A 20,138-nucleotide genomic window follows, 5' to 3' on the forward strand; every position below is an offset into this window, starting at 1 on the left:
AACATACAAATGTACACGGAGCTTGCGCAGTCGGTTTCGCACCTGAATGATCAGTTTCATTAGACCCATTTTCCCCTACAGATGGCGCTGCTTGTCTGCGGCGGTTTTTCCATTGACTAGGAATTTCCCCCCTCTTTAAAATGTCACGGGTACTTTCCAAAGGTTACGTGTGGAGAAATAAATTTATTGTTTTGCGATACGGGGCCCCGTGTAAATGGACCCTCCTACACCCCCCGGGGAAAGTGATGTTCCTGGGGCCCCTCTACCAGACTGAAAATGCCTTCTTCTATCTCTCTGGCTCCATCGTATATGTATTACGCACAGTGCCGTTTTAACGCATAGGACCCTTCCGGGCCACAAGAGACGATGGGCTTCGGAAAAATAAGAAGTAGTGGGATTTTTCGAGAATTTTTTTGTCAGGCAGGGGCCTCAGAAAAAATCACATTTCACCGTTGGCTCATGATACTCTTAAGACGGTCCTGATTACGCATGGCCCCACAACTTATTGACGTGCCCTAGGCCTGTATTTTCTCACGCCCCCCCCCCCTAAAGTGAATGAGTTGTACTGTAAAAAAAAGTGAGAAGAGGATTTATATCGGGGGCCCCCAACGCCCCGTCAGTGCTACCCTCATCGGCTTTATTTTGAAAAATATCAACATCAGATGTCCGTGCAGAGGCGTCAGAAGCGTTTTACACCCGCCCTTATAGGGGTGTGTGACACGTGCGGTCGCACCGGGACCAAGGTTTGAGGGGCCCTGCACTTAGGTAGTACAAGTGAAAAAATATACACACACACACACATATCAAATGCTTTTTTTTTCTTTGTCGTAAACAAAGTGTCTGAGTTTCAACTGATACGATTCTGAAGATTTTTCTTCCATTAATTCTAAGATATTTCTTTCAATTCTGAAATTTTTCTTCCATTAATTCTAAGATATTTCTTTCAATTCGGAAATTTTTCTTCCATTAATTCTAAGATATTTCTTTCAATTCGGAAATTTTTCTTCCATTAATTCTTAATTGCGATCAATTCTTAGATTTTTCTTCAATTAATTCTGCAATTTTTCATTCATCAATGCTGAGATTTTTCTTTCAGTAATTCTTTTGTTTTAGGTGACTAAGTAATCAGTGGGATCTTGAGGGTATAAATTGGATGATAATTTGATAATCAATCAATGAAATCTTTATTTGTTTGGGGTGCATGGACCCATGGCAATACAGATATGGTGGCAATTACAATAGAATTGCGATATTATTAAAAACAGAATTACGAAGTATGAATTAGTAAAGACAATATATAAAGTAAAAGCAAGATAAGTAAGATAAGTAAAACACAAAATAAGAATTACGAAGTATAAAAACTATTTACATGTGCAAAATAAATAAAAGTCTCAAGCAAATACGTCTGGAAGATATGGGGAAAATCAATCAAACAAAGAACGAAAATTACAAGTAGTACGGAAAAAAAACGGAAGATACTATTATAATTAATTGTGGGATCATTATGGTAGGTTACTATATCATCGGTCGAGACTTGCCCCAAAAAATACACTCTATATGAGTTATAAGCAGGGCAACTTAGCAAAATGTGAGACCAGGGTCTCATTACCCCCCCCCCCCACCCTCATGTTGCAAAATGTGCAATTTGAGTCCACATTTGCACAGATTTTATTTTTACTAAAATAAATGATGTGGAAGCCAAAACGTATTGGATTATCAATCGTTTTATATGAATTCCTGTTGAGAAGAGGAGATACGGCTTGATTTCAAAATTTGTTTTTATGCTTTTGTAAAGTGGGAGGTAAATTACGCCACATATTTTAGCCATATCGGACTGGTAGCTCTGATCTTAAATAATTGGATAATGATTTTGATTGTATGTGAAAGAAGAATGAGGGTACAAATTTTATGATAATTTAATAATGATTATTTGATTATATGTGAATGGAGAATGAGGGTATAAATTGTAGAAGAATTGTAGGGTGTTAAAAATTTCTTCTTAATTTTTGATTCATGTGGGAGCCACAGATAGTGATCCGGCCCTTTTTTTACACTAATTAATTAATACAAGAAGGGCCCCCTAAATTTCCAAGTCCAGTATACATTCAAAAAAATGATGGGGTATAAATGGGGGAGGGGGGGATGAAGAGAAATGTTAGAAATATACATATCCCCCCCCCCCACAATTATTTATAGGGGCCATGACATGGCTGTAGCCTATTTTTCTTATATTTAATTTTCACACGCTTTTTCTTTAATTCTTACATTAATTTTTATGGAAGGCCCCCCCCCCCGGAATATCTCAGTCAAGAATATGTAAAAAGATATTCACAAGAAGAGATTAAGGGGTGAAATTTTGCGCGCCCCCCCCCCTCCAGTCCGGAGCCGCCTGTTTACCCCCCCCCCCCTCCATCACCCCCCAGTTGCGGTCCTGAATGGCATGAAGATCAGTAATATAACAATTTCAGCTTGATTATTGATTTCATGGGGGGCCCGACAGAGCTCTAGCTTCCTTTATTTTCTTTTACACTAATTAATTAATATAAGAGGGAGGGCCTATCCCCTACGAAAGTATACTTTAAAAAGAATGATGTATTAATGGGATGGAGTGTTATAAATATTTCCTTCTTAATTATTGATTTTAAGGGGTGGGCCTCACTTGGCTGGAGCCTACTTATCCTGATTTTCACACCCTTATTCTCATATTAATTTTAAATTAGTTAAAAAAAGTGGGGCCCCAAATTTCTTAGTAAAGAACAAAAAAAGAATGATTGTATAATAAGGGGATCATGAGCAGTATAATGAAAATACTGTCTTAATTATTGATTTCATGGGTACCTGACATGGTTCTAACTTTTTTTTTTGCACCAATTAGTTAATATAAGAGGGGCCTACCCCCATCCTGCAGCAGGGTCCAATAGGCAGGGTCCCCCCCCCCTCCGAAAATTTATAGCGTGCAAATGCAAAAAGTGATGTGAATCGTCACGGACCGTCAGAGCTGAAGCCCGGCCAACCCCATCAGCCATTGAGGGCCCCCCCCCCTTAAATTTCTTAGTCGGGGATGTCTGTAACAAGAATGAGGTCATAAATGGGGTGAAGTATTATTCCTAATACATGTTATAAAAATTACAAAAAAATTATTAAACAAGAAATAAAAGTATTATGAAAATGAAAAAATACTATAATATATATATATATAGCCTATTTTACATTCAGCCTATATACCTGTATTCAGCCTATTTTACATTTTTCTTAATTTTTTGCACCAATTAATATGAGGGGGGGACGCCTGACATGGCCATCTTAAGAACATCCTAGGCCCTCGGGCAAAGTCATTTTTCTGAGCCCCCATACCTGAGAGACATATTTACTTCCGAAAATTTTAATCATACCTCATTCAATGAGAGGACCCGTCCCCTTCGCATTTGAGGACCCCCGGGCAGTGCCAGGGTAGGGCGACGGCCCCCACAAGACCGGGGCTGACATGGCCCGGGACAATTCTCATAATTTTTTTGCTTTTTCACTCGAAGGGCCCGTGGGAAGTCTGACCAGGGGGCCCGCGAAAGATCCCAGCCTAAGGGCCCTACTCCCAGATGTGGGGGCCATGGGTGGGGTCCATGTGATAAGACGGCACTGGACCCTGGATATCTTAGCCAAGGAAAATTCGTCTAAGCATGAATATTTTATGAATTCTATCCCACCTTTCCCTCCCTCAAAACTCCCTCTTTTAGTGCTTCCGTAGTTTTCTCACGGCAACTATCACAAAAAATAACCCCCCCCTCCAGGGTACCCCCACTGGAAGAGTACAGCTCCTATTGTGTAAGTAATCCTCCCCCCTTCAGCAGAGGAAAGAAAAGCACCGGGACCCCCACCTTTGTATATCCGCTGAGGTACTGAGTGGAGGAGCCCCCGCGCTTTTTCGCGTCCGCTCCAAGCGCTGAGAAAGGGATCCGCTCACTCACTACACCCTGCCCGGCTCGGTTGCCTGCCTGCTTGCCCGACGATGAGGCGAGGGCGAGAGAGCGCATGCGCCCTGCTAACAAAGCCGTGACCGACGCTGGCTGTTGACGAGCATGTAAGCAAGCAGGGTTTCTCATCATTAGGCCTAAATCAATTTCCCTGTTGTTTGTGATCAATTACACTTTAAACCTCGTCGATTTCACAAAAAAAAAAATCGGCCCCGACGCGTCGAGATCGACGGAATTGGCTCGCATATGGCCTGCAAGGATGGATCGAGGATGGATATTCAGCAGCTGATCAATCTGGTCCATGAGAGGCCCATTCTGTGGGACAGGACGCAGAAGAATCACCTGAATCGATTCGTGACGGCCAAGAAATGGCAGGAAATCAGTGAAGTTATGGATATTGAAGGTATGGATAATGTTTAGCATGATTTTTTTTTTTAATAATGGAAATAATTACCGATATTTTACACGAAATAATTAACCAACTTTAAAAGTGTCTTTAAAATTATTAGTTCAAGTTAATGAGTTAGAGGACCCTAAGTTTCTTAGCCCCCCCCCCTCCCCCATTGTCCTCACAAGGGTGGGGGCTGGCAGGGCACCAACCCTGGGGCCCGAGGCAATGATCTTTTTTTTAATGCTATAAATTCACTGTAGAAGGACCCGCCAAAGATCCCTGTCAAATGGTAATGCCCTAGCTATGGGGTTTTTAGATCCCCCCCCCCCCCCTTTAGGTGAAAAAATAGACATGCATAATGGACATAAATGTTGAAAAATATCTCCACAAAAATTTGCTCATACTAGAAGATATTTATTGATGCTTACAATAATTTTGGGGGGCTCTGACTCCGGGACAGTGTCATCTTAGTAGCACAATGGGCATTGCCGCCCCCCCCCCCCCGAGGTAAAATGAAATGCTGTGCCCCACGGCCGCAACTAGATGCTTTTTCAGCCGGGACAAGTACGCGTTTTGGTACCCCCTTGTTATGTTGAAGTAAAAGTTAAAGGATGAAATTTTCACCCCCTGTGGTCCGGCTCCCGGGCACCACCGGACTTGCTTTATCCACTCCCAGTTGCTGCTTTGCTGCCCCCCCCCCCTCCAGTTTGAAATACTTGCTTGTGAATTTGTATTCTTACTCTCGATAATGATAGTTCGTGTCAAATTTCATAATCATGTGGTTCCAATGTAATTTGAGGCTAAAAACTGCGCTGCTCATCACACCGGGTTCATTAAAGTGCCACAGGGATGGGGGAGGGAATCTGCAGGGGCGGCGCTTTTGGTCGTCATATTTCTTTAACAAAATTATTTTTTTCAGCCCCCCCTTTTTTTTTGATACCCTTTGTCGGTGCCCCTCCTCTTCTGACAATTATATTTTTCTGTTATGAATTTTTTTTCTGTGACCCCACCCTCATCTTTTTGACAAGAATTATTTTCTGCGCCTTCCCCCCATATTTTTGACGAGAACTATTTCCTGTAGGAACCGACCCCCCCCCCCTTCTTTTTGACACGAATTATTTTCTAGTCCCCCCATCCTTTCAATAACAATTTCTTCAATGACCCCCCCTTTTTTTTCTAATGAAACAGTCACTTATCAAACATCCTTTCTGTCTCGTTTGACAGTTAAAACTCCTCTTAACGGACAGGGCTGTCATTTCAACCTTTTCCGGGGGGGGGCGGGGGCGAAGCACATGTACTCAATGTACGTATATATATATTTGTGTGTATATATATATATATATACATATTTCGTATATATACATATAGGTATATATATACCATTTTTAGTGTATTTTCAAATGCCAGGGGGTCCTTGCTCCTCGACTCCCCCCCCCCCCAAATGACGGGCCTGTTAACGGACACCAGATGTGGTCAACCCCCCCCCCTCTTTAATGGCCTAATTATAATTTTCCCCCATGTATAATAAAAGTATGCATATCAAACCCCCCCCCTGAATAAACGGTCAATCCTCTTTTTTTTTGCGGACGAATATATATATTTTTTTGTCCCACACCGGTGTCCGCAGCAAAAAAGAGGCTTTACTGTAAATAGAAAATCAATCGATATTGATTTGGTGCTGTCAGCTTGAAAATATCAAATTTATCAGTTTCTCCCATCAATTTGAAAGGAATAGTTAAAAATTGCACTCTCGCACAGATGATGCTGTATCATTAGGGTGGCCGTACGTCCGGTATTTATCTGGGACATTCCCATATTTTCACATAATTTTGGCCAGCCGTCGCGACTGTTTGAATTCAGAATGTTCATGTCATATCGCACAAATTTGTCATGTTTCTTTGAAACTTTTTCTACGATCTAAAAATATCATTTTTAAAAGAAATCTTCCAAAATTTTTTAAGGGGTATTTTCTGTAAAAAGAGGGACATTTTTTTATTAGTGAGAAATAACCCAGTGAAAAATAAATTAAATTTGAAGGAGTACTTTCACTCCTCAACGAAATTTGGAGGAGTAAAATTGAAAAATTTTGATGCGTATCTCTCGGCGAACACTGATTTCGATAAATAGTGCTTCATTTCCAGGTATTGGCTGTTTCTCAGTGATTTTAGGCAAATTCGCGTTATTTTGACGTCATTTTTGGCAATAAGTGGCTATGTCCCGTACTTGGAATCCCAATGTCCCGTTTTTTTTAATCGAAGAAATATGATCAGCCAATGAATGTTTCATAGAAACTGCTGTCGCTATTTGTGTCGCATTTTATGGTGCGTCGTGTATTTTTTGTGGTGAACTGCCATCTGTGAGTGAAACTTTGAAATACTTTTTACTTTCTTCAAAGGAAAAAATTACACGATGACAATTATTTTAATGCAAACTTCACTTTTTTTATTGATTTTTTTAAAATTAATCATTTGTTTTTAAAATAGTTCGTGGATTTTTCAAACACCCTGTATGATGCTTAATTTTAATGTAGTATCAAGTTAATTTTAAATATATTATTAATTTTCATTAACACCTATTACTACTCTCACTTTGAAAACCACTGCTATGATGCCACTATATTATGCCACCAGAATAAAATTTGTAGCTCGGGGGCGACTGCCAGCATAAAAACTGTCCATGAAGGCCTGTGGAGAATAAAAGTAGAGACTGTGTGTTAACGTGTTGAGGTTAGTGTTTGTATGAGAGAAGAATGTTTGTGTCAATATCGGTCATGATCTGTCGCACTCAAAGTTAACAAGGTAAATGCTACCACAATTAACAGTTCGCCACCCCATTAGCTGCCAAAGCAACCTCTTCAAAAAAGTGGCAATGGGGGGAAAAGACGTATGTGATGTATTTTCTCCGTGGTGTCGTGACGCAAAAAAAAACCCCCAAGGTGTTATTACATCAAAAGTTTTGTTACATTATCATAATTTAAGTTCTGTTCAAGTACTCAGTGCGTCACTGAGTACTTATAGTTGATATATTATATTAACTATATTTACTAAATCCACAGTCACATTGAAAAACAAAAAATGCTACGTGAGTCTAGCAATATTATTCCAATTCTTGTCACATCGAAGGGGTACGGAATTTTTCTCTTATTTGCATCATAGATAGAACCGCTCACAACCCGGGACTGATGCAAAGCAACTTACTTCCGTTACCTCAAAAGAGGCAGGGTTGTGCGGAAAAATTAGCAAAAATTAATAGTAGCGGTCCCCCTTGCCCCGCTCTCGCAATTATCAAATCACTCGCGTCGTTCTCCCTGTGAAGACAGCTATCAAGTCGATGTGACATACAAGCCATTTGGCTAAAATTGATAGCTGAAACCACAATCATAAAATATATGAAATGCATTTTAAATAGTCCTTTTTTTTCTATTAATATATGATAATGCAGCTAAATACTGAGTAAATATTAGTAACATGGATTCAAATCAATCAATAATGTACATAACGAGGGTATTTGCATACGAGGCGTGTATTGGTTCAGCTGTCCATTTCAGTCAAATGTCTTGTACGTTGCATCGAGTTGGCTGTCTCAATGGGGAGAACGACGCGAGTGATTCGAAACTTTCGAGCAAGGGGAGCCACCACTATAAATGTTTCCCAACTTTTCCGACAACTCTGCCTCTTTTGAGGTAACGGAAGTAAGGTGCTTTGCATCTGTCCGGGGTTGTGAGCGGTTCTATCTATCTATCTATATGAGACGTGTATGTGTTACTACCAAAGCCCGAAGTGCTGTCAATTCACGACGGAAATTCAGATGGTTGGTGTCATTGCTGCCAAGCTGATTGCTTTTGTGTGCATTTGTATTATCGTGTAAAAAAATTTTGGCTAAGCCAAAATCGATTACGTCCGGAGACGCACTGTTTTGAGTTGGTTGGGGGGGGGGAGAGATAACTTGAATAGAGTTATCCAAACAAAATTTTCTCGGAGTTTTACCATTTCTATTAGTAGACTTTGAGGAGAATAAAAAGACGACTTACAGTACCAGTCACCTGCTGCAAGAACAGGGATTCTAATGTTGAAAATTTCTCTTAAATTATCCAAGTTATTGTTAGGTGGTTTACATGTGGCACAAATAAGTCATAGGTAATCTGTTTATATGTATTGTTGCTCTGCAACAGCTTCAAGAGTCGCTGAAGTGTGAGAAAATTGTTTGCTGATATTGTATGATGCTATTATTGATAAAAAACCGTGACACCCCCCCCCCCCCCGTCCCGTGTTGTGGAGCCTGTCCTTAAGTAAGCATTGGTATCCATTAACATTAAATTTTGTACTAGGTAAGAACCAAGTTTTATTTATAAGGGTAATATCAATTTGATAATCCAAAAGAATTTGTTTAAATACTTAATTTTTGGAGCCTCTAAGGCTATTTGCGTTCCAGACCCATGCCCCCCCCCCCCACACAAGTGTGGGATTGACAGAACTCAAGCCCTGGGTCCCGGAGAATAGTCATTATCTTTTTTTTTCATGCTATAAATTCACTATAGAATTTCTCGTGTAAAAGTTCGACTTGGGGCTCACCGAGGATCACAGCCTAGTCTCCCTACTCCAGGATGCGGGGAGCCATAACAATTAGAGGCCTGGGAACTGCGGCAATTTGAAGTAATGTCAGAATATTAATCAGAATTGCGAGAATCTGCTGAACTTTTACAGCATCAACGTTTGCATTTCCTAACTTGTTCCCATAATTCTTAATTAGTGTATGAAAATATCTGGGTGTTTCTGTGTATTGTCGTCAATGCTTTGTTGAGTTTTACTTGGAAGATTTGATTTCACACACCATCAGAAAAGTCCAAATGTTCATTAGAGGAGTGATAATATTATATCAGAAAGAAATTTTCCTGTAATATTTGAAGAAAACAATTCTCCAAGATATCGTTAATTGCAAGTATTCAATTATTTCTCATCACTGAATTTGATGTACAGATAGCAGCACTGTTCCCGTTATAACGAACTCCAAGAGGTACCGGAGAAATCACTTCTTTATAAAAGGAATTCCAGATTTTTGCATTATTCCTATGAAAAACTTATCTGGGGGATTAGAAAAGTGTTCGTTATATAAAACGAGATTTTTTCGCTATAACGGGATTTGGCTGTGATTGGCGATGCCCCGTATTTTTTTTTGAAGAAATACGACCACCCTCCCATGTGTCAAAAATGCTCTCTCTATTCACGTCGCATTTTATGTATGTCGTGTACTTTTGTGAGGCAGCGTCATCTGTGAGTAATATTTTTAAATATTCCTTAATTCATAGAAAAGAAAATTTATCATGATAATTAGGTAAATACAAAACTGCACTTTTTGATCGATTTTTCTTATTCATATTTAAAATGCTTCGTAGATTTTTTACGCACACCCTGTATATTATTTAACTTTAATGTAGTAAAAAGTTAATTTTGTGAAGTCGTTAGACAGCTTCATAGGGCTGACGACGAAATAAATTCTGATTTGGGTTCTTGTTTAATGGTGGTTGCCCTTAAGCAGCCAGCCAAGGCATGTTGTAGAGATGTGTCGAATTTAAAATTTTTCCTGATCCGCATTATAACTGCCACACTGGAATTAGTCATGGCAACCCCCAGAAGTGTCAAATAGTATCATTTTATGATTTTTCATGCTATAAATGCCCGTGAAAACTCCGGTTTTGGGGCCCGCAAGATGTGGGGGGGGGCATGTTGGAAGTAAAAAAGCTGTGAAGAACCCGAGATATTTCGGGGTGTGGCGAAGTAAAGAGCAAATCATGTTTGACGAGATATTTCGGGATTGCCGCTATAAGGGTTAAGTTTCCATACGCGTAACGTAGCTCTCGATCGAGGGTTTCATGCAGTGAAAGATGGAAATTTGCTTTTAACTATCAAAGCTTTTATTTATTTATTTTTTTTAACATTCTCTCGCGACTCCCGGAGAATCGCGACCCACTGTTTGGGAACCACTGCTATACAGGACGCTATATTACACGGGGGAAAGAAATTTTCCGGCAATATTTTTGAAAAATTGACCGAGAGATATCGGTTATAAAAATATTTAATTTATTACACTTTATATGCAGATGGCAGCACTGATTTCATGCACGGTTGTAGATACTCACGCATAGACTCTAGGTGCACGCATATACAACATTTCCGGCTTCACTCGATAATTCTTGAAAGGACTGAAACGGTAATAAACTGCCCACAATGGCGAAAGACCGGGGTTGCGCATGGCCTGGAAAAAGAATATCATTAGAGATGACACACGCCATAGGATGGAACGTCCCAGAACGCAGTTTCTCGACCTATGTTCCGCGACGATGGTGTAGGTGGCCCACAAGCAGACCTGATGGAATCAAATTCTATCAAAACAATTCAAACCGAATGAAAAAAAAATTATGCAACCTTTGCAATTTATTTTAGTAACACAGGGTGTCCTGTAAGTGCTAATGCAGCCTTTATCTCATCAACCGTCCGTCGTAGACAGGGCCGCAACTTGGGGGGGGAGGGGTGCAGGTGGGTCTGGTGCCCCAGGCGCTGGACTGAACGGGTAGCCGAATTCACCCTTTAACTTCTTCTTCCACATTACACGAGCGCGATAAAATACACGCTCGCCCCGAATTTGAACAAATGCTCAAAAGGCGTTCAAAACGCCTGTTTACTGATTGAAAACACAATGTGTGTAACAAAATTTAAAATCTAAATTTTCAGACGGTCCCCTTGTCCTTCAACTTCCAATTAGAAAGTCGTTGCCCTGTCTTTTCTGAGGCCAACAAAAAACAAAAGACCCTCAAAACCGGTACAGGGTAATTTCTGAAGACATTCTGAGCATTTTTTAAATTGGAATCATACCTCTACGACAAACGGTTTGCGAGATAAAGGCCGCATTAGCAAGCACTTACAGGACACCCTGTATACGTACAGGTTCAAATAAAAATTATATTTTCATACTTGGGTTGAACGTAACATCATCGTGGAAAATGTAGAGGATTGTGGTCCTGCGGGATGCGATAAAATGCTGGGTATCACTAAATTTAGTCACAATAAAATACAATTTATTGCCTCAAGTAGAGGAGCGACTGTCTACGGCACTATTTTGGTAATGCACATGCTTGCACGCTCTCTAGGCCACTCTTTTGGTAACTGATGTACTCAGATATTTTCTTTAGGTCACTCTTTTGGCCACATGTTGGCCTGATCCTTGAATTTCTAGGTTACTTTTTTGGTGATCCACATGCTTTCACAGGATCTAGATCACTCTTTTGCTCATTCATATGGTTGCAATCGCTCAATGACCTGAGTCCTCGCTCTCTAGATAACTCTGTCTGTCATTCACATCTTGCACATGGTCTAGGTCATTCTTTTGCTCACTTGCGTGATTGCGAACTCTCTAGGTCACTCACTCACCTGATTCCTTCCTCTCTAGGTCAATCTCTTGGTCACTTCCTTGGTCACACACACTTTTCTTTTGATCAACTCAATGCTCACACACACTTTTCGTTTGGTCATTCCCATGCCTGCACACGCTGATTGACCTGGGTCCTCGCTCTCTAGGTAACTCTGTTTGTCATCCACATGCTTGCAGAAGGTCTAGGTCACTCTTTTGCTCACTGACGTGCGTGCAAACTCTCTAGGTCACTCGCTGATTATTTTCGTCGTTGTTTTCGTCTCTCAAATTTCTCTTCCCCCCCCCCATAACCATGCCACGCATTTCCGACACCAAATTAGCACATTATGGTTTTTATTTTTTTACGCGCGCCTTTTTTTCAAAAAATATAGAACAAATTTTTATACACATTACTCCAAAGTAGGAAGGTTTTACAACTGGCTGATGCGCAGATAAATACGGGAAAGAAAATTCAACTGCTTCTGCCGGGAATCGCACCAACGTCCTCTCACTTGACAGGTGAGCGCTCTAAACCACTACGTTACAAGGGCAACGAATTTTTTTTCCCCTCAGAGCTTGTGTGCGCTGAACGGGATCGTACATGGACATCCATCTTCGCATCAGCCGGTTGTAAAACCATCGCATGAATACTGGAGAGATGCGTCAAACATATCCACATAAGCCGCCATCTGGTGGCAGTGGCAGTAATTGCGAGTTTCCGGCTGAGTTAGGTCTGACTGTCCATGTACGGTTCCTTTCGGAGCATAAAAGCTCTAAGGAAAGAGGTCCGTTGCCTTTGTAGCATAGCGGTGCAGCTCGCTCACCCAGCATGTGGGAAGACGTGGATTCGATTCCCTGCAGAGGCAGCTGAATTTTCATTCCTGAATTCATCTTCACATCAGTCAGTTGTTGAAAACCTTCGTATGAATTGCGGAGAGTGACATCATCTCCAGTAACGTAACGTAAATTCGAGGAAAATTGACAAAAAAAAGGCGCCAAGTAGTATTGTTATAACGGAAGAGTACTAAATTTTTCCCAAAATGATTGGATAGATAGAAGAGATATACAGATAGAATTGCCTGTGATTGGTAGACTGATTGATCGATGACCGCTCACGCCCAGAGCTGTTGTGCATACAATCAGGATAAACTAAGAGAAAAATGAAATAAAATATACAAACCATCGAAAAAGATTGAATACACGCTAATTTGCTATGCAGTATTACATACATTCTGTGGAAACAATCCAAAAAAAAAAACCACGTTGAGCACGATTCAATCAAGATTAACATAAAAGAATAATGAAATATAATTACATACCAAAGAATAAACACCAAAAAGCTTATTTACACAGATTTGCCATGAACTACCATGTACATTCTATGGAAACAATAAATCAGAGAACATTCAGCACGATACAATCAGGATTAACAAAAGAGAAAAATGAAAAAAATAAAATAAAATATATATATACCAAAGAAAAAATATTAAGCACACGCTAATTTACACTGACCGACCATGCACATTCACATCTGAATGCAATAATTGGGATGTAGAGGGCATCTCCGAGGGAGGAAGGACTGCCTGGATTGATCTTTCTTTACTGTGATTGTAGAAATAAATTACCTTGTCGCTCCTCATGATGTTTGCAGGATTGTCATTTCTGGCTACTTCTGAGCCCGTATAATGCACCTATCAACCGAATAGTTAGATTCTATTAGAAATATTGCTTGCCTTGACGTTATCAATCACCCCTCTGATTTTGGCGGCATTGTTCTAGGACACTGTATATTTTTGTTCGAGAGACAGCGAGAATCACACTTTTATTTATTTTATTTTTTTTCCAGAATCGAAGATAAGGAAGAAATGGAAGTATCTGAGAGACCAATTTTCCATAGAACTGGCCAAGGTCAAGTCAGCGAGATCCGACAACGACGATTCCGACGAGACCGAAAGTCCCAAATGGTGCCACTTCAAGCACCTGCTGTTCCTCAAGGACAACGTCAAGCCGCGGCAGCTGACATCGACTGCGGAGGAGTACGAGGAGAAGTACTATCCGAACCTGACGGTCGAATCGCAGGAGACAGCGATGTCGTGCCACGCCAGACTCACCGACAACGACGACGACAACTCGCTGGACATAACGAACCCGACGGTGATCTTCGAGGAGGGCGAAGTGGACATCATAGGGACCGGAAACATGAGCCCCAACAATTCCGAAGACACGGACAGCTACCTGCCGCAGATCCTGAAGGTGGTCTCGCAGGCCAAGCAGCCGCCGAAGAAGAAGAGAAGGAAGAAGAGGGCACGGGAGGTCGACTTGTTGTTACAGGAGAATGGTGCCGCCGACGTCGACGACATACAGGAAGAGGTTCCCGAGGACCTGAAAATAATGAGGACCGACGGCGACGAAGATGAGGACCTGTTGTTCTTCAAGAGTCTCCTACCACACATCAGAAGTATTCCGGCTAACAGAAAACTGCCTTTTCGAAGTAGGATTCTTGAGGTCGTAGGACAGTTTGCCCATTATTCCTCCATTGAATTCTCTGATTGAGAGGAGTGATAGTCCATCACTGTGAAAACACTGGGGGGGGGGGCAATTTTCTGGTCCGGAATTTTTCACTAGTCGTTAATTCACTTCTATAAAGAGGCCCGCTTTCTCAGATTTTGTCCTGGATGTCGAATAGCTGTACCGCGGCATAACCTCAATGTGATAAACAAGAAGGGATGAGTCATCCGCCACGAAAATGATTCCGCCTTCAAGTCAAATGATTGGAGATCTACATTGTTGCGGAGCGAGAAGGGAGAGTTTTTGGAATATTATGTGAAAAAAGATTGTTCGACCATGTCAATGATGAAAACCAAAAAAATCGAAAGTAATTGCTGAAATTTTGCGGTAATTTTGAAAATATTGTTTTCGGTATTATGACGCATAACATACACACACACACCTGCGTGCAGCATAAAAAAAGAACAATATATGATATCATACAACATAATATTTTCATGCTGCACACCGGTTTAAAACCAACAGCCAATATTTATTTGAATAATTTCAACAGATGGTTTTGTTTTTATTCGATAGGTGGCAGAAGGAGTCCCACCGGAACTTTTTTTTTTCCTTCTATGTATATTATTTCGTACAGCATTTTATTGTTATTACTTACTGCCATTAACAATAAAAAAAAATGCTCATCGCCAAAAATATTTATTTATATAATTAAATCACGAAAGGCGACTCATGATGCTGCACTCACATCGCGACACAGATATTCAAGAAATTTTAAGGGTGCATCGCTACCAGCATGCACAGTATTTTACTGCACAACCGTTGATCTTAGAAGCATATTGCTTGTTACAAAAAGTATTAGAAAAGTATAAAATGGGGGACTGAAAATGTCGTTTTATTTACCACCATGTTTTTCTCAACTTATCTCCTTGAATTCAAATATGTTGGTAAATATTGCACTTAGAAACGTGGAATTTTGTTTGCTGGCATCAGGAGAGGAAGGGGCAGCCACTTTCTCATTGGGTTTTGAGCGCAGTGTGTCCGTATAAAAAGTTATTATTTTCCATAACTATACAACCCCTTGCAACACAAATGATATATCTGAGCACGTTATTTGGATATACTTTTTCTAACTGAAAAGTATGCCTCTAGGATCAACAGTTCGCCAGTAAAATGCGGTGCGTGTTAGTAGCTATGCACACTGTATGTTAATTTTTCACTCTGCTCACCGGTTTAAAACCAACAGTCAATTCTACTTGAAGAGCTGTACCAAATGTGTTTGTTTTTAATCGGGATAGGTGGCAGCATGAGTCCGCGTGGCTACGGTTTTTCTTTCAGGTTTATTATACAATACAGAATATTATTTTTTAATACTGGAACCACTCCTGCCATTAACAAGAAGTAAAAAAACGGTTCATTGTCAAATATCGTGTAGCCTGTTAGTTTTGCTGGTACTTAGGTATTATCCGTGCGAGGGAGATCAATTGCCAGTACTTTTCGATGATTTCTTTTATTTATTTGCATATAGCCATTGGCCCCCTTACAACACATTGGCAACATCACCATGATTACACAAGAATGAATCATGATTCAAGAAATCACAATCATAATTGTGTGTCTAAATTTTTTTTAAATACAATAAAATAGAAAGGGGAAAAAAATGAATGTCAATTTTTCAAATAAGAATGAACAGACATTGTTGAAAACAAAATTTTGCATTAACCGCCAGTACTGGTACTAGCGATAATGTAAATTATAGCAACCCCCTTTTGATTTGGAAAAAGTAATAACCACATGGTTCGGGGGAGGTGGCGGGGTCCTCAATCTTCATGCATTGCAGTCCAAAATATTTCATCCATGAAGCTCAAGGGCCGACGAGTCATTTCGCGCATTAAATTATACATATAGATTCACACTGTGGCGTCTTAGGCTGCGCTCATAGTGGGACAAAGAGGTAAGAGTTACAAGAATTGCGACCAGAAAGAAAAAATCGCATGGGGGGATTATACCACAGAGTAAGAATAATATCTTTAGTCTATGGTCCGCACATAGTAAAGAAGGAGGAGGATAGAGACTATCGGAGGGGGTTCTGAAATGTAAGGTTGTGATGATGATGATCCCTCCGCAGAAGCTCTTTTTTTTAAAGGGGGAAAAAAAAGAAAACTCACACCAGTCGGAAGACAGTGAAAATCAGCAAATCGTGGTGAAAACAAACACGTTTGCTCAAGTCGCGCAGCTCGTTGAGAGAGAGATTATCCTCTTTCTTGACTCCGTCTCGCTTCTCGAGTATGCGCGGTGTAAAATGAAAGCCAGATGGCAGCAAACAAACGCAGCTCGACATCATAAATACGTTAGGGGGCCACCATACACTCAGAACACACATTCGGGCATGTGCTGATTCTTTTGAAATTCCGTAGAGGAATGTGTACGAGGTGCATGTACGGTTAAGTAGTAGTAGTATGTGCGGTGTAGAACAAAATAATACAATTGTTTTCGCCATTGCTAGTCTCTATTATGCTATCTCACTGAGTTGAAAAAAAACTCATAGTTTAAAAAAAAAATTGATAGCAGATGGCAGCACTACACATAACAAGCATTACACAGAAACAAACTTCACGGAAGATTTACTATACATACACACACATTCCAACATGTGCCAATTCGTTAGAATTCCCGCAAAGGAATATGGACGAAGTGCATGTCTGGTTTAGTAGTAGTAGTCTCTATTATGCACTCCCGTAACTCTTGGTAGCCCCACTATGTACGCGGCCCTGGTGATTGGGGCTCACGGCGCCCATAGCTCTGGAATAAACATGGGGGCCGAATATTATTATATTTATTGTGAGAATTTTAATAATTGCGAGATTTCTTTTTTCTTCATCAAATGCGTATTTTCATTAATATTAAGAGATCAATTTTTCACCGACTATGAAATTTCATTAATTCAAAAATTACTTTTCCGTTATAAAACTTACATCAATTCACGCATAAAAAAATTACAATGTATGGTTTTATGCCATAAATTGTTCATTTTCACGCCGGTTTTAAACGAACAATAAATTTCTTTTTAAGAGTTATCACAGATAATTTTGTTTTTATTTGATAGATGGCAGCATAATTCACTGATGGACTTTTTTTTTTTTTTATAAAAGTGGAATATAAAATATGTCTCTCTCAGGTTAGGAAATTTTCCTCCTATATTATATTTTTTTTCTCCGCTTCGTAAATTTTTCCTCTCATTAATGCCGTGAATTTTGAAAAATTGATTAAAGTCGTAATTTTTTAAATAATTTAATTCGGCATTTGATTTAATTAACTTAGTTCTGAATATATATTTCGAATAATTCTGAAATTATTTCTTCCGTCGATTTTGAATTTTCAGTAATTCTGAAATTGTTTCTTCCGTTAAATCTGAATTCTCAGTGATTTTAGAATTTTTTCTTCCGTTAAATCTGAATTCTCAGTGATTCTGGAATTGTTTTCTTCCGTTGATTCCGAATTCCCAGTGTGTGTGTGTGATTCGGGAATTATTACTTCCGTTGATTCTGAATTTTCAGTGATTTTAGAATTTTTTCTGCCGTTAAATCCGAATTCTCAGTAATTCTGAAATTGTTTCTTCCGTTAAATCTGAATTCTCAGTGATTTTATAATTTTTTCGTCCGTTAAATCTGAATTCTCAGTGATTTTATAATTTTTTCGTCCGTTAAATCTGAATTCTCAGTGATTCTGGAATTGTTTTCTTCCGTTAAATCTGAATTCTCAGTGATTCTGGAATTGTTTTCTTCCGTTGATTCTGAATTCTCAGTGTGTGTGTGTGTGTGTGATTCGGGAATTATTACTTCCGTTGATTCTGAATTTTCAGTGGTTTTAGAATTTTTTCTTCCGTTAAATCTGAATTCTCAGTGATTCTGGAATTGTTTTCTTCCGTTGATTCTGAATTCTCAGTGTGTGTGTGTGTGTGATTCGGGAATTATTACTTCCTTTGATTCTGAATTTTCAGTGATTTTAGAATTTTTTCTTCCGTTAAATCCGAATTCTCAGTAATTCTGAAATTGTTTCTTCCGTTAAATCTGAATTCTCAGTGATTTTAGAATTTTTTCTTACGTTAAATCTGAATTCTCAGTGATTCGGGAATTATTACTTCCGTTGATTCTGAATTTTCAGTGATTTTAGAATTTTTTCTTCCGTTAAATCTGAATTCTCAGTGATTCTGGAATTATTACTTCCGTTGATTCTGAATTTTCAGTGGTTTTAGAATTTTTTCTTCCGTTAAATCTGAATTCTCAGTGATTCTGGAATTGTTTTCTTCCGTTGATTCTGAATTCTCAGTGTGTGTGTGTGTGTGATTCGGGAATTATTACTTCCGTTGATTCTGAATTTTCAGTGATTTTAGAATTTTTTCTTCCGTTAAATCTAAATTCTCAGTGATTCTGGAATTATTTTTTCCGTTAATTCTGAATTTTCAGCGATTCCGGAAGTATTTCTTCCGTCGATTCTGAATTCTCAGTAACTCTAACTTTCTTTCAATAAAAATTGTAACAATTATAATTGATAATTCTGATCAATAATGATCAATAATTCTGAAATTGTTTCTTTTCTTCATTCTCAATTTATTTCTTTCCTTAATCCTGAATTACGAATAAATTTCCAATTATTTCGTTCATTAGGTTTGAATTTTGAATAATAATTCGTTTTTTTATTTTTGATAAAATTATCTAGTGATTCTGAATATAATTTTGGGGAAAAAAAATTAATTCTTTCACTAATTCTGAAATTAGTTCTTTTGCGATTCTGAAATGTTCTTCTATTATCCTCTTACATTTTGAATATAATTTTGAAATTACCTATTTTATTAATTCTGAAATTATTTCTGCCATTAATTTTGAATTTTCAATAATTCTGAAATTATTTATTTCATTAGTTCCGAATTTTGAATAATTAAGAGATTTTCTTCACACTTGATTCTGAAATTCGAATTTTAAATTATTCTAAAATTTCAAAATTCTGCATTTTCAATCATGTTGAATTTTCCACTAATTCTGAGTTTTCTAAAAATATTTATGTATACTTTGCTTGAATCCAGACATTGCTCAGCTACCTCCTCTCCAAAATTTCTTTTTAATGTGGGGAGGCCACCTCCTGGTCCGAACACGTTAAGGTGGCCCTATTTGTGGGCAATGGTTTTTCCAGACACCCTGTAAAATCAAAACGCAAATATGACTTCGAATTAGGAGATACATCTATCTGCCAGGCTCCAAAAACGTGTTCATTTCTGAACGATACTCATTCCAAATATTGGTCCTCGGGCATCCCTCATATTGCTCGATGGAATTTTATCTACCCATTTCCAGAATTCGGTTTTCCCCTTTTTTCCCGGAGTGTTAATCTACGGTTACGAGCGACAATTTTCGATGTCGCTCTGTAAATAATTACTTTTTAATCACCTGTTTCCGCTTCAAACATTAATTCCAGATGGCATTTAGCTCGTGGGGAAATGAATAATTCAGCGTTGTCGCAATGTTGTACGTTAAATGCAATGTTAATGTTGTTGCAATGTTTAATGTTGCAATGTTAAACTTCGTTTCTTTCAAACCGAACACGGCCCAGCCTCCATAGGTGTTAGCTAATTTTAGTCGCTGTTGTACGAACTGCACTAATTTTCCCCTAGCCGCTGTGCGGTCGTGTGGGTATCGTGCTGGACTCTCGTCCTGGAGATCCAGATTCGAACCTCGTTGACGGCACAGTGGTGGTGATCAGCTGAAGTTGTTTCGGCGGTTTCCCAGCTTCGAGACGTGAATGCGAGCCCGTTTTCCATTTGAAAAAGTCTCTCCGCAGAGAGTAGGCAGACCTGCAACACGACAGGGCCG

General features: G+C 39.2%; 1 protein-coding gene across 1 annotated transcript; it reads left to right on the top strand.

Moving 5' to 3' along the window:
- Positions 1-3,953: 3,953 nt before the first annotated feature.
- LOC149079834 (uncharacterized) lies at positions 3,954-14,962 on the top strand. Its single transcript, XM_089240329.1, has 2 exons — positions 3,954-4,371; positions 13,610-14,962. The coding sequence occupies exons 1-2, from the start codon at positions 4,215-4,217 to the stop codon at positions 14,314-14,316; spliced, it is 864 nt and encodes a 287-aa protein (XP_089096455.1). The 5' UTR covers positions 3,954-4,214; the 3' UTR covers positions 14,317-14,962.
- The last annotated feature ends 5,176 nt before the right edge of the window (positions 14,963-20,138 follow it).

Source organism: Pholcus phalangioides, unplaced genomic scaffold, assembly GCF_987345545.1.
Source record: "Pholcus phalangioides strain wild (caught in Gottingen) unplaced genomic scaffold, Ppha-v1.0 ptg000012l_1, whole genome shotgun sequence".
Lineage (NCBI taxonomy): Eukaryota > Metazoa > Arthropoda > Arachnida > Araneae > Pholcidae > Pholcus > Pholcus phalangioides.

What these genes read in the sequence shown, in the direction of transcription:
- LOC149079834 (XM_089240329.1), top strand. Translation starts at nt 4,215, where the DNA reads ATGGCCTGCAAGGATGGATCGAGGATGGATATTCAGCAGCTGATCAAT. An exon ending in TGAAGTTATGGATATTGAAG is followed by an intron (nt 4,372 to 13,609) that starts GTATGGATAATG and finishes TTTTTTTTCCAG; the next exon opens with AATCGAAGATAAGGAAGAAA.